The sequence below is a fragment of the Gracilinanus agilis genome, chromosome 5 (genome assembly GCF_016433145.1).
Source record: "Gracilinanus agilis isolate LMUSP501 chromosome 5, AgileGrace, whole genome shotgun sequence".
NCBI classification, from domain to species: Eukaryota; Metazoa; Chordata; class Mammalia; order Didelphimorphia; family Didelphidae; genus Gracilinanus; species Gracilinanus agilis.
The window spans coordinates 210,393,220-210,406,292 of record NC_058134.1 but is presented as its reverse complement, the minus strand read 5'-3'; the positions used below and the strand labels follow the sequence as shown (position 1 = coordinate 210,406,292).

At 38.3% G+C, this 13,073-nt stretch overlaps 1 protein-coding gene across 1 annotated transcript in view; it reads right to left on the bottom strand.

The window, feature by feature from the left end:
- TASOR2 (transcription activation suppressor family member 2) overlaps positions 1–6,113 on the bottom strand; it is an 84,189-nt gene extending 78,076 nt beyond the window's left edge. The window contains exon 1 of the mRNA XM_044678322.1: positions 5,251–6,113. Coding sequence (XP_044534257.1) covers positions 5,251–5,338 — 88 coding nt within the window. The 5' untranslated portion in view covers positions 5,339–6,113. The remainder of the gene's footprint in view (positions 1–5,250) is intronic.
- Between the last annotated feature and the right edge of the window lie 6,960 nt (positions 6,114–13,073).

Genomic DNA, 13,073 nt, shown 5'->3' with positions numbered 1-13,073 from the left:
GGGGGGGGGGGGGGGGGGGGGGGGGGGGGGGGGGGAGAGCAGAAAGTACTAAATTCTATAGAAGGAATCAGGAGAAAGGAAATAATTTCTCATAATTTGGGTACAACAAGGAAGATGATACAAATGTGAAGATATGGAAAGCAAGAATCTCATGAACTTGGGGCAGGAAAGGAAAGGCTGAGGAGAAAAAAAGAATATGTAAGAATATAATAAACAAGAAATTAGACAAGTACAAGGAAAGGAAAGAGGGGTTTTTTAAAAGGGTAGAACAGTTGAGGGAGGAAATAATCACAAAGGTCTTTGTTTATTGATTATATTAAAGAAAATATTATTTTCTATATGAACTGGACAAGATATAGCTAAGGTTCCCTTCAACCCTTAAATTTTGTGCTTCTATGAAAATAAACCAATATCAAAATAAAAAAAGGAGATTTAAAAGAACAGAGTTTATAGGTAAGACCTGGTTAGTGACCTGGATCTGGACTAGGTTAAGAGGGGAAGAAGAGATGATTGGAATCAGACAATAGCAATTCATCTTGATCCTAATACTTTTCTTTCCCCTAGTAAAAACAGGAATGGGGGCAAAGAAAGAAAATATTATAATGGGAAAAAATTTATCTATCAAACCAAGAATGTGATATGATATAAACTCACTCATAATACAGAAGAGATTAAAGAATGAATGAGAAAGGATAAGAATAAACCTGAACAATTTATCTACAAGAAACATACTTCAAACACAAAGATTCAGTATATAGGAGCAGCTAGGTGGTGCAGTGGATAGAGAGCCAGACCTGGAGATGGGAGACCTGGGGATTCCAAATGTGACCTCAGATACTTCCTAGTGGTATAACCACTTATAAGTGGGCCAATCACTTAATCCCAGTTACCTAATCCTTACTGCTTGTCTGTCAATATTTAAGTCTCAATTCTAAAATAGAAGGTAAGTATTAAAAAAAAAATTCAATACATAAGAGTTTAAAATGAGGGGATGGATTAGATTAAGGATTCTTAACTTAGAGTATGCCTATTCCCAAGTGATATATGAAGCCTTAGTCAAGATGATGAGAGAATATTTGGCAAATAATTAAATATCTTACTGATAAAATCAAATATTTGAATTAACAAAGGAAGGATTCCTCTTTTGAAAAGAATAGCTAAAATAATCCAGGACAATTCTGAGAGACTTATGAGAAAGAACACTACTCACATCCAGAGAAAGAACTATGGAAGTAGAAACAGAAGAAAAACAACTGCTTGATCATCACATGGTTCGATGGGGATATGAGTAAGGATGTAGACTTTAAGTGATCACCCTAATGCAAACATTAATAATATGGAAATAGGTCTTGATCAATATAAAACCCAGTGGAACTACTCATTGGCTACAGGAGAAGGGGTAGGAGGAGGGGAGGAAAAGAACATGAATCATGTATTCTAAATTAATTATGTAAAAAATTTTCAAATTAAAAAAAAAGGAAATAGCTAAGCAAATAGTAGTCTGGTAGAAATTAGGTTTAGACCAACATATTATATCACAATGACTTGAATATAAAAGGCCACACCATTAAAAAAATGAGAAAAGAACAAGATTATGTATCTCTCACAACTACGGCTATGAAGAGAATTTTTAAACAAAAAAATCATAAAACACGAAAAAGACAAACAAAATTGTTAAAACTTTTGCAGCAGTAAAATGGATAGAATTAGAAGAGTAGCAGTAGTGTGAGAAAAAAAATTATATCAAATATGAGAAAAATGATACTCCAGATACAAAAACAACCGATACAAATATATAACACCAAGAGTTGTTTCTCAATATACAAATGACCAAAGGATATAATGAACAATTTCCATTTTAAAAAACTATAAATTAAATGAAAAGATATTCCATATCTTTTATAGTAAATGCAAAAGAAAACAACTTTGATTTTAACCACACCATGCAAACTGGCAAAGAAAAAACAAAATGGGAACAGTATGTGTTGGAGGGGGCTGTGAATAAATGCATACCGATTCACTGTTGGTGGAACTGTGAAATGGTCCAATCATTCTGGATTTCAATTATGAATTTATTATGCAATGTAAGGAGCTAAATTTGAACTCTTCAAATGATAAATCCCACTACAATAGGGCATATACCTTAACAAAGTCAAAGACAGAAACAAAAATCCATTATTTATCAAAATATTCATAGTAACACACTCTTTGTGGGAGCAAAGTATTAAAAAAAGAAGTGGCTATCCATCGATTCTAATTTGCTGAAAAAAATAACGGCAAATGAATGAAATGTAATAGGATCATGTAATAAGAAATGATGAATTTAAGGGATTCAGAGAAACATGGGAAGATCTGAATGAACTGATGCAGAGCAAAATAAGCAGAACTAAGAGGTATAGATACACAACATTGACTACAACGATGTCAATGAAAAGATCAGCAATATAAATTATAAGAAGTCAAACTCTGAATAAAGGAAAAACCAATGATGGTCCCAGAGAACAGATAACAAAACATACCTCTTCCCTCTTGGCAGAGAAGTGGGGTACTACTAGAACAGTATATTGTATAGATTGTCAGATGTAGTCACAGTATTGGATGTTTTTGCATAATTGTTCTTTCTTTTTCACAAGGGAGAGTTCAATCTGGAGGAGGGAGTTGAAATAACTCTGATGTAAAGACAAAAGGCATCAATAAAATGCATTTTTAATTAAAATAAAATAAAAGATTTAATGAATTGTCAAGTATTTGTCCAATACTTCACAATTATTTGCTCGAACAATATTTGTTCAACATACAGAATGTAAAGTAGGATAGGTACTAGAGATTTCATTGATACCCATCTCCTTTAATTTGAAAATGATCAAAAGTTTCCCAGGCTCATATACATGCATAATGCAAATTATCAAAACATTAATTTCATAGGTAGCATCTATACAGTACTTTAAAGTCTGCAAAGCACTGTACATGTTTATCTCATTTGATAAATGCATTATTATAATAAACTATCACTACTCATATTTATATGGCAAATCTTAATTTTGACTCAACAATCCTATGAAGTGGTAATACAAGTATTACTATCCCATTTATAGATAAAACTGAGGTTAGGAGAGCCAAGTGATTTGCTCAGGATTATAAATAGCCAATTAAAAGACTGAGTAAACTGGAATACAGGTCTCAAGTCCAAATCCAAACAGGCTAAAGTTATATAGTGTTGGCAAAACTTTTCAAGATTGCATGCCCAAACTGTACCTTCCAGCTGCCCTGAGCACCCGCCTCCCTCCAATATTACCCCAGACAGCATTGGAAGTGCTGGCATTAGGCTGCTGGGCAGAGAGGCGGGGCATGTGAAAAATGTCCTTGGCCCTGTGAAGAGGGGAAATGGAGCAGCCCTCAACCCCTCTCTGGCAGGGCAGGGCACACTTGCCTCCTCTCTTTGCTGACACTGGCAAACTATAATATGCAAAGTGCACATGTACTCAGTTATAGGGTAAGGGGATTGGAAGGAAGGGAGGAAGGAAAGAGGAAGACCTGACTCAGTAAGTTTACCAAAAAATCTTACAAAAAATAAGCTTCTGCATACCACAAAAGATGGTATAGTCAAAATAAGTTATTTTTTAAATTAGCAAAATTTAGCCAGTGTGGAACATCTATGAAATATCATATATTATCTATATTAATAAAGAATTTTTTTCCTTTTAATCTTCTTTTGGGAAATTAGTTAGGTGACTTAAAAGATTGAGAGTTAGGCCCAGGAACAGGAGCTTTTAGATTCAAATCTAGCCAAAAACTTCCTAGCTGCATAACCTTGGGAAAGAAGCCATCTTGCCTACCCCCTTACCTCTGTTCTGCCTTGGAACCATTGTTGACTCTAAAACTGAAGGTATGGGTTTATTTTTTTTTTTAAGAAGGAAAAAAAAGAAAGAAAAGAAAATTACATTTCTTAAGAAACAAAATGAAGCTCTGTCCCAAGATCTATAAGAGAATATAAATGACCAGTTTCAAAGATAATGTTTGCTCTGCATTAACTACCAAGAATCAAAATAAAATACATATAATCATTTAAGCTTAATCATAAGAATGGTCACTAAGAATTTCTTGCAATACCTACAGGATGAAGAACATCCTTAATAGCAGCAATTGATTATCAAAGTCTTTCTCATTTAGTGTTGAAATGATTAAAAGGAAGCTATCCCTCACACACTTGTCCAGGAGGGCAAGGATGTTTACCAGGGTTTTTAAACTTCTTGCCCTACCCTCCTATGCTTAAAGGCAGCTGGGTGGCACTGTATGCTGGGCCTACAGTCTAGAAGACTTGAGTTCAAATCCAGATTCAGACTCTTAGTTAGCTAAATGATCCTATTTAACCTATTAGAATCGCTTTTCAAACCTGTAAAATGAGCATGTTACAGTAGAGCACCTACTATAACCTCAACTGTAAAACAGCACCTACCTTACAGGATTGTTTTGAAGATCAAATTAGATAATATTTAATAAGTGCATATTCCTTTCCCAAGTGTGTTGGTTGAGTTAAATTGGATTCACATAAAAAAAGGTAAATAATGTCATGTTCTGCCTGACTTTGTCATCTGATACTGTTACTGACCTTTTTCCTCTGCCACCTTCGAAAACAATCCAAGTAATCAAGTTATACAGGTGTAAGAACGTCTCGTCTCTTAAAACTATGAAAGTTTTTTTTTAAAGCTTCAGATTCAGAATGGGTTACAATCAGATGATCGTTCATCCTAAGATTACAGATTTAAAGATGAAGGAATCTTTGGAGGTCATTTAATCCAAACTCAAAATTAGAGATGAGTAAACCGAGGCCCAAAGGGGTTATGGGACTTGCCCAAGGTCATACAAGAAGGCCGGACTTGAGCCCAGGTTCTCGGAAAACAAAGCCACCGTTTTGTTTGGTTCTTCCAAAAGAACCACGTTTTCCCTCCGCAACAATCCAATCACAAAGACATCAAACAAAAGCCACTCCTCTTAAAAGGGCCTGGCAGGTTAACCAAAGCAGTACAACGTAAAACAAAAGGCAAAACCGGTCCTGGGTTTTTCTTAAATCCACAAAACCTCCCAACTACATACAATGAGAAAAGACCCCATTCAGCGTCAGCAGGTAGATTTTTTCCTCAATTCGGCCTCTTCGCACCATGATCCCAAGCAATGCCGGTTACTTGAGACCTTTCCTCCACCTGACATAAGGTGCACATCAGTGGGACCCACAACTGCGGGGGTTCTCACCTGTCTCAGGTGCTGTTACTGCCGCTGCCGATTTCCCCATAGTCTCCAGGTCATTGTTCATTTCCTCTCCCAAGCTGTTAAGTTTCATTACTTCCTTCCTAACATGCGCACGCCGTCTCGTGGCTAAAGTATGAGATCTTTTTCTCTCTCTCTTTCACTATAAGGTGACGTGTCTCATTTCCACAGAAACCAAGAGCTCCAAGCAGCTCTCCTACTTTTCCTCGAACCTTGGCTTTTGTTTCTAAGGCTTCATAGGCCTCCCTCCCTAACTCCGCGCAGGGTCGAGCCCCCTGCGGCCCTATCCCAGAGGGCCCTTCCTCCTCTCCTCCTACTCCTCTCTTGTCCTCTGTCCAAGGGCACAAGGGAGCGGAGGGTGGGGGTGGGGCGGCGAGGACGGATCTAAGCTGGGGAGCTTCAGCACTTGGACTGAGTCCTGGCTGCCCCGCGATCCTAGCAGTTAAGAGGGTCCAGGATCCTAGAAACAAGTCGATACGAAGTCGACACAACGACTGGAAGATAAGGGTTGGGGGAGGGGATGGCGAGAAGACGGTTCTGGAGGATCTTTCTTTCTTGAAAGGGAGAAAGAAGGCAAACCCTTTCTTCTACCTAGTCAAAGGAAACATGTCGACCGCCTTCGGGAGGGTTGGCTAGCAGCCACTGAGCAGCCGGAAGTGAAACCTCCAAGACCAGGGGAGCAGGGAAAAAAAAAAAAGAAAGTGAAAACTGAACTGTGGCGTCATGAGTGGGCGGGCAACCTAGCGCAACAGCGCGCTCCCAGACGCAGGGCGGGGCCCCCCTCGCTGTCAGTGCCCGCGTACCCCAGCCGTGAAACCGACTCAGTGCCACCCGGCCAGCTCAGCGAGCTCCCGCATCCCCTCAGCCGACCCTCCAACTTACCCCCTCGGCAATCTGGGGCAGGCGAGGCCCCGGGGCTCAGCCCCTGGGGAGGGAGGAAGAGGGAAGGGAGAGACAAAAGAAAGGGAGGACGGAAGCGGAAGTACAGCTCTCGGAAAAGGAAGGCCTGGAGGCGGGAGAGTTGCCAGGAAACCAACACCTCCCCGCCCCCTCCCTTCCAAAAGCTTCTTTGTATTGAGGGGTTTCTGCCCGCGGGCGCGACGGGCTCTGGATTTGCGGAGCCCACCCTGACCTTCGTTAGAGTCCACGGTTTCCACTTAAAACAAAGAGAAGTCGGTGTCAAGTATCTGTTAAATAGTTGTCTGACCCCCAACACAAGCTGGGTTGCCAGGGAGGACACTAAAGAAGCCAGCCTCAAATGCCGCCTCTTAATGATTGCTACGGTTTTGAGCATGTAATCTTCTCATCATACTTTACACAGTACCTACATACATAAAGATCTACTTTTTTTGAGTATAAAAAGAGCAGCATTAGAAGCCCTTAATAGAATCACAGAATTAGAAGAGACTTTGCACATTATCAAGTCCAAATCCCTCATTTTAGAAATGACAGAACAAGCTGAAGAAAATTCAAATGGAATCCCCACTCTCCCTCTCCCCCCCGCCCCAAGGAAAGAAGAAATAGTGTTAGCATTAATTAAATATTAAGCCAGCACTAGACTAGGCTCCAGGAGTGGGCGTTTTAGTCGTTCGCTCCTGTCTGCGTCTTTGTGACCCCATTTGAGGTTTTCTTGGCAAAGATACTGGAGTGGTTTTCTATTTTCTTCTCCAGCTCATTTTACAGATGAGGAATTGGAGCAAACAGGATTCAGTCACACAGCTTGTAAGTATCTGAGACCTGATTTGAACTCCTGACTTTGGGCTGAACACTCTATTCCATGAGCCCCTACCTGCCCAAAGGGAGTACATAAATTCAAAGACTGAAACAATCCCTTTCAAGGTGCTTACAGTCGACTGGGGGAGACAAGTACATATATAACAATATAAATATAATTAAGGTGGTAACTGTATGAGTAGAGAGAACAGGTCAGATTTGTTAAGTAGAAATGACGAGATTTGGCAACTAACTGGAGGACAAGTAGGAAATTTGGAAGAGTGGATGGTTTTGACTGGGAAGATATGTTTTGTAAGGTTGAATTTGTAATGAATCAGTAACATTCAATTTTGATATGGATGATTTCCAATTGTAATTGATGATGCAAAGTTTAGGGGTTGGCTGGATAGATAGATATACTAACCTGGTTATATTTAATAAATTCTTTAAAATTTTTTTTACTCCAGTAGAGACTCATGATAAAATGTTCATGTTTGTTGATATTTTTAGAGATCATAATAAAAAGCCAGAAAAACAGCACGTAAGTGACTTAACTAGACTACTTAGCTAATGATGAGTAGATACTATCAGTACTATAAACATCCTTCTTACATGAAAAAAATAAAAACAATAGTGGTCTTTGCTTTTCTAATCATAGGAATTATATTTTAAAAGTCAAAATAGATTCATAAATGATCCAGTCAACTACTTCAATTTATAGATGAAGGGAATGTGTCCAGAAAAGTTAATTGTCCAAGGTCACAAGTGGCTGAGCCAGGATTCAAACAAATGGCCTCCAACACTAAATCCAGCTCTTATAAGTGTTATAAGACCAGACCAATAGGGACAAGATAGGTAATATTTTTTTAAAAATAAAAAGAAAATTTACCACTTTTGGTATATATATATATATATATGTGTGTGTGTGTGTGAAAAAAATGCTCTAAGTCACTACTAATTAGAGAAATGCAAGCCAAAACAACTCCAAGATATCGTCTCACATCATTAGACTGGCTAAAATGACAAAACAGCAAAATGACAAATGTTTGAAAGGATATAGAAAAGTGGGGAGATTGATAACACTGTTGGCAGAGCTGTAGACTGATCTAACCATTTTGGAGAGCAATTTGGAATTACACCCAGAGAATTATAAAGCTGTATACTGGGTCTGCTTCCCAAAGACATCAAGGACAAAGGGAAAGAACGCATATGATCCAAAATATTTATAGCAGCGCTCTTTGTTGTAGCAAAAAGTTAAAAATTGAGGGGATGCCCATCAATAGGGAAATGTCTAAACAATTTTTGGCATATGGTTGTTATGGAATACTTCTGTGCCATAAGAAGGGATGAGGAGGCTAGCTTTTAAAAAAACTTGTTAAGAACTACATGAGATAATCAACAGTGAAATGAGTAAAACTGAGAGAATATTATACACAGCTACAGAATTAATGTTGGAAGAATAAACTGTGAATGTTACCCTCCAGAAAGTGAACTAAAAAGTGAAAACATGAAACAATTTATATGAATATATTTAATTTATATGAACATGTCAGTTTTCTGGACAATACCTTCTGTGATGTGGAAAAGAGTAGGGAGGAGCTGGGATACTTGTGGATTGGATTTATTAGGTAGATATAAAGAAAAGCAAATCAAAAAAAAATTAAGAGATCTGTAATTTCATTTATGTACAATCTTCCTTTTCTTTGCATATGGAAATGCCTATTTTATTTGGTTTTGTAAAACAGAATTCAGAGCCAAAAAAAAATCTCAACTTTAACTTTTGTCTTAGAATCAAAACTAAGTATTGGTTTTCAAGGCAGAACTAAAAAAGGCTAAGCAATTGGGGTTAAGTGACTTGCCTAGGGTCATACAACTATGAAGTATCTGAAGTCACATTTGAACCCAGGATCTCCAATCTCTAAGTTGCCTAGTTGGAGTTAACACTTTGGATGGCAATAACTTTCAATCGACCCAAGCTTGAACTAGGTAGGAGAAGTTTGAAAACCACTTAGTGAATTCACACCCTACCTAGTGCTACGTGAGAAGCCAACAAGATACTTGGAGAGTTCCACTCTTTTTTCTAACTCAAACAGTCAGAAACTTATTCACACCTTCAGAAAGTGTGAACCTTTTTTGATGAGCATTCATACCTCCAGAAGGTGCAAACTAGTTCCCACAAAGACCATCCCCTGAACAGTGCTAGACAATTTGGAAGCTATGATTGGCCTCTGTGAAAAGAGGCAGAGACAGGAAACCACTATAAAAGCCATTAAGGCAGTCTGGTAAGGAGAAGCTTCTGGTGAAGAGCGATGCTAATGAAGGAGCTCTTCTGGTCCATGGTGGAGTTCTGGCTGGAACGCTGAGACCTTGGTGAGACTGCTTCAATATCTTCGCTTTCCTTATTTCCTCTCTTTCTTCTCAATTGTTAATAAACTTTCATAAAAATCAATTTTGACTTGATATTTTTCTTAATTGAGGATTGATAATAGTTCAATCCTCTGGTGACCATCTTTTAATATCCTGAATCCATAAAACCCCTTTCTCACCCTTAATATATATACATATATATATACATATATATATATTGCCTATGTATATAAAACCAAAGTCATATGTGACTTTGGTTTCTTCGTCTGGAAATTGTTCATGTCTTTTGCCCATTTATCAGTTGGGGGATGGCTTTATTCTTATAAATTTAAAAAAATTCTTTATTTTAGACATGAAGCCTCTAGAGAAGCTGCCTATAAACAACTCCCCCCCATTTTTCTGCTTTGGAAAGTAAAGGTGTTTTTGGTTTTTTTAAACCCTTAACTTCCATCTTAGAATCAATACTGGGTATTGGTTCTAAAGCAGAAGAGTGGTAAGGACTACACAATGGGGGTTAAGTGACTTGCCTAGGGTCACACAGCTAGGAAGTATCTGAGGTCAGATTTGAACCCAGAACCTCCCATCTCTGGGCTTGACTCTCAATCCACTGAGCCACCCAGCTGCCCCCTTAAAGTCTTTTTTTTTTTTTTAAAGAAAAAATAAAGAACTAGAGATATTTATCCAAAAAAAAATAGAAAACTTAGGAATCTCTCTATATTTTCAAATATTTGCAATCCTTTATATGAAAGGAGGATTAAGTGCATCATTTGGCTCCATGGGGCAGATACCCAGGACCAGAAAATTAGAGGGACACACATTTTAGCTCAATATAAATCTAGCCATGGTGGTATATTTCCCTGGTGAGCAGGTAGAACTATGAGTTACTCATACCACATTCTACCACCTTTTCCTAGGTATAGATAGACACTTCTGGCAGGCCCAACTTTCTCTTTAGCTACTCTCAAATACCATCCCCTCAGAGACTGGCTTTGCTCTTAAGCCAAAACCAGTAAGAGAGTAGATGCCCCATCTTAATAACAGCTCCCAGTTGCTATTCCAATCATAACCAAATTACCAAAAAGAATCTTGCTCTCATTCCCTCTGCTAGAGAAAGTCGTCAAATTAAGTCAATAATTCTCTTCGGTAGTTCTGAGCCTCAAGCCAGACCTCACACTTTGGCCGAATGCTTCATTTAAAAAATCTCTCTTTTTCTCCCCTCCAGGGAAATTCCCTTAATTCCTTTTTTTTTTTTCCTTTATCAATATTCCAACACTAAACCGGTTAGCAATGTGAGTAGTTAACAACTTTATCACAATTACTTGTTTAAGAGACAAAGTGAATGTTTACTGAAAGGCAAAAAAATTTTTAAAGAAGTATACCTTCCCTAAACCTCAAGGAAAGACAATAGTGTCCCCACCCCCTCAGGAAAGGATCCTGAGGGGAGACTAATAAAAAGAACAGACAGAGATAGTGACATAGAATCTATTCCCACATATCATGAACATTATTAGCTTACACTGCCCAGAGTCCAGAACTGAAGTTCTTAGGGTCATTGCCCCACTTTTGCTGCTTTGTACTCTTGGCTCCCACACAGTTTCTCCTTTCTAGGCTTCATGTGGCTTTTTTCCTTTCTATGATACCTCAGAATAGGATGGATTTATTAATCAAATGCAAGCCCTTCCAATCCCAAAACTTTCAGGGTTGAAGAGAGAAATGGTGGGAGATGGTCATTTGAAACCAGTAGGCACCCACCTCCTGGGTGTCCTGTATAATCCCATTGCTTAGGTGTGGCCAAGATAGTGTTATATTTTTAAATGGAATATTTTTGCAGAAATTTTGCAATTTGTTGTGAAAAATAAGTCACAGTATATTTGGCATCTGCAAATATATATCATAAACATCAGCACTTAACAAGATTGATTAACCCAGTATCTCAGGCTCCCTGTCTTTTGCAACAAATACACATTAGGGCAGCTAGGTGGCTCAGTGGATGAGAGGGCCAGTCCTAAATATTTTTTGCATGATAATACATGTATAACCCAACTTGAATTACTTGTCAACATTGGGATGGGGAAGGGAAGAAGGGAGGGAGATAACATGAATCATATAACTTTGGAAAAATTGTGTGGAAAATTATTATTAAAATAAAGATAAAACATGAAAAAGAGAAAGACAGAAAGAGACAGAGACGGAGATAGAGAAAGAGACAGCAAGAAAGAGCCAGTCCTACAGACGGGAGGTCCTGGGTTCAAACATGGCCTCAGACACTTCCTAGTTCTGTGACCCTGGGCAAGTCCCTTAATCTCCACTGCTTACCCCGGATGGCAAACCTATGACATGTGTGTCAGATAACCATTTTTGATGACATGGGGCTGCATGCCAAGTTATGCTATTTTTTTTCTTGAAGTGACACACTACCCAAGTTATGCTCGTTTTTTTTGGCGAATTTTGACACACCAAGCTGAAAAGGTTGCCCATCACTGCTTAGCCCTTACTGCTTTTCTGCCTTAGTACTGATACTTAGTATCAATTCTTAGACAGAAAATAAAGGTTTCAAATATATACATATAAATATATGTATACATATACATATACACATACCAGCAGAAAATGCAGTGGACATAGCACAATGTACAGCATTACTTTATAGGAGCACATCTATCCATAAAATGCAAGCAAAGCACAAAAATAAAAACAGTGGCATATATGATAGCAAAATAAAGGAAAGCATCAGTACATATACAAATATCAAACTTTATGTACCTAATGAACATGTTTATTACATATGTGATACTAGCTCACAAATAGCTATGAACAACAATAAAACAGTCAACATATGTAGTAATATGTGCATCAATGAACACATGCAAGGCACACCTATGGGTAAATATTAGTTTCCTACCTGACTATATGTGTAATTATTTCTCCAATTTTCCCACGACATTATAAGTTTGTCATATCCTAAATCAAAAAAGCCCAAGTCTCTTGTAAGCTCCTGATGTCTCTTCTGCAATACTTGTGCTAGCTGATGGTGTGGGCTCCTAGTCCTCATTAAGACTAAATCTCTGCATGCCTAAGCTTAAACTTCTGGAAAACCCAAGCTGACTGCCAATGTACAATTATTGTACAATCTATTAAAGTATCTCTAGACTCTAGGAGTCTCTAGGGTTGAAGTTTGGGGCAGGACAGTTAGGTTCAGTCCTCTCCCCTTGTCTGAACTGGTTGTGGGGACATAGCACAGTATTTTATTCACTTGAAGTATCTCTGAGTCATTGTCTGATTCGGACAGTCTTTGTACAACTGATAGACCATGTCTTTAGCTTAGAATCTCCCAACACTATTCCCCACTGCTCTTTTGAATCTAACTCTTCCATGGACAATGCGTGTTTATAATGAATTGTCCTCCTTCTAGTCTCTGGAGTGATTCTTTAAACAAGAAAAATTCCCATTTCTCCACAAGCAGTTATAGAAAGGCTTTCCATTAAATTGCTCATTTTCGCATGTTTCCTGAGCACCAAAATTCCTCATTAAAATTCTCTTTCCTTGTTGAAGGTCCTGACACCAAAGTCAGGAGTCATGCCATTGTTTGTGCCAGAGCTCTGGTGAGCCAAAGTTAATTATAGCAAATACTAAGCTTCTCTTGATTTCCCCCATTCTCCAACCTCATATTCCAAAATGCAAATTAGGCAAGCATCACTTTCCATCAGCCCTATTAGGAAGTGTGTCAC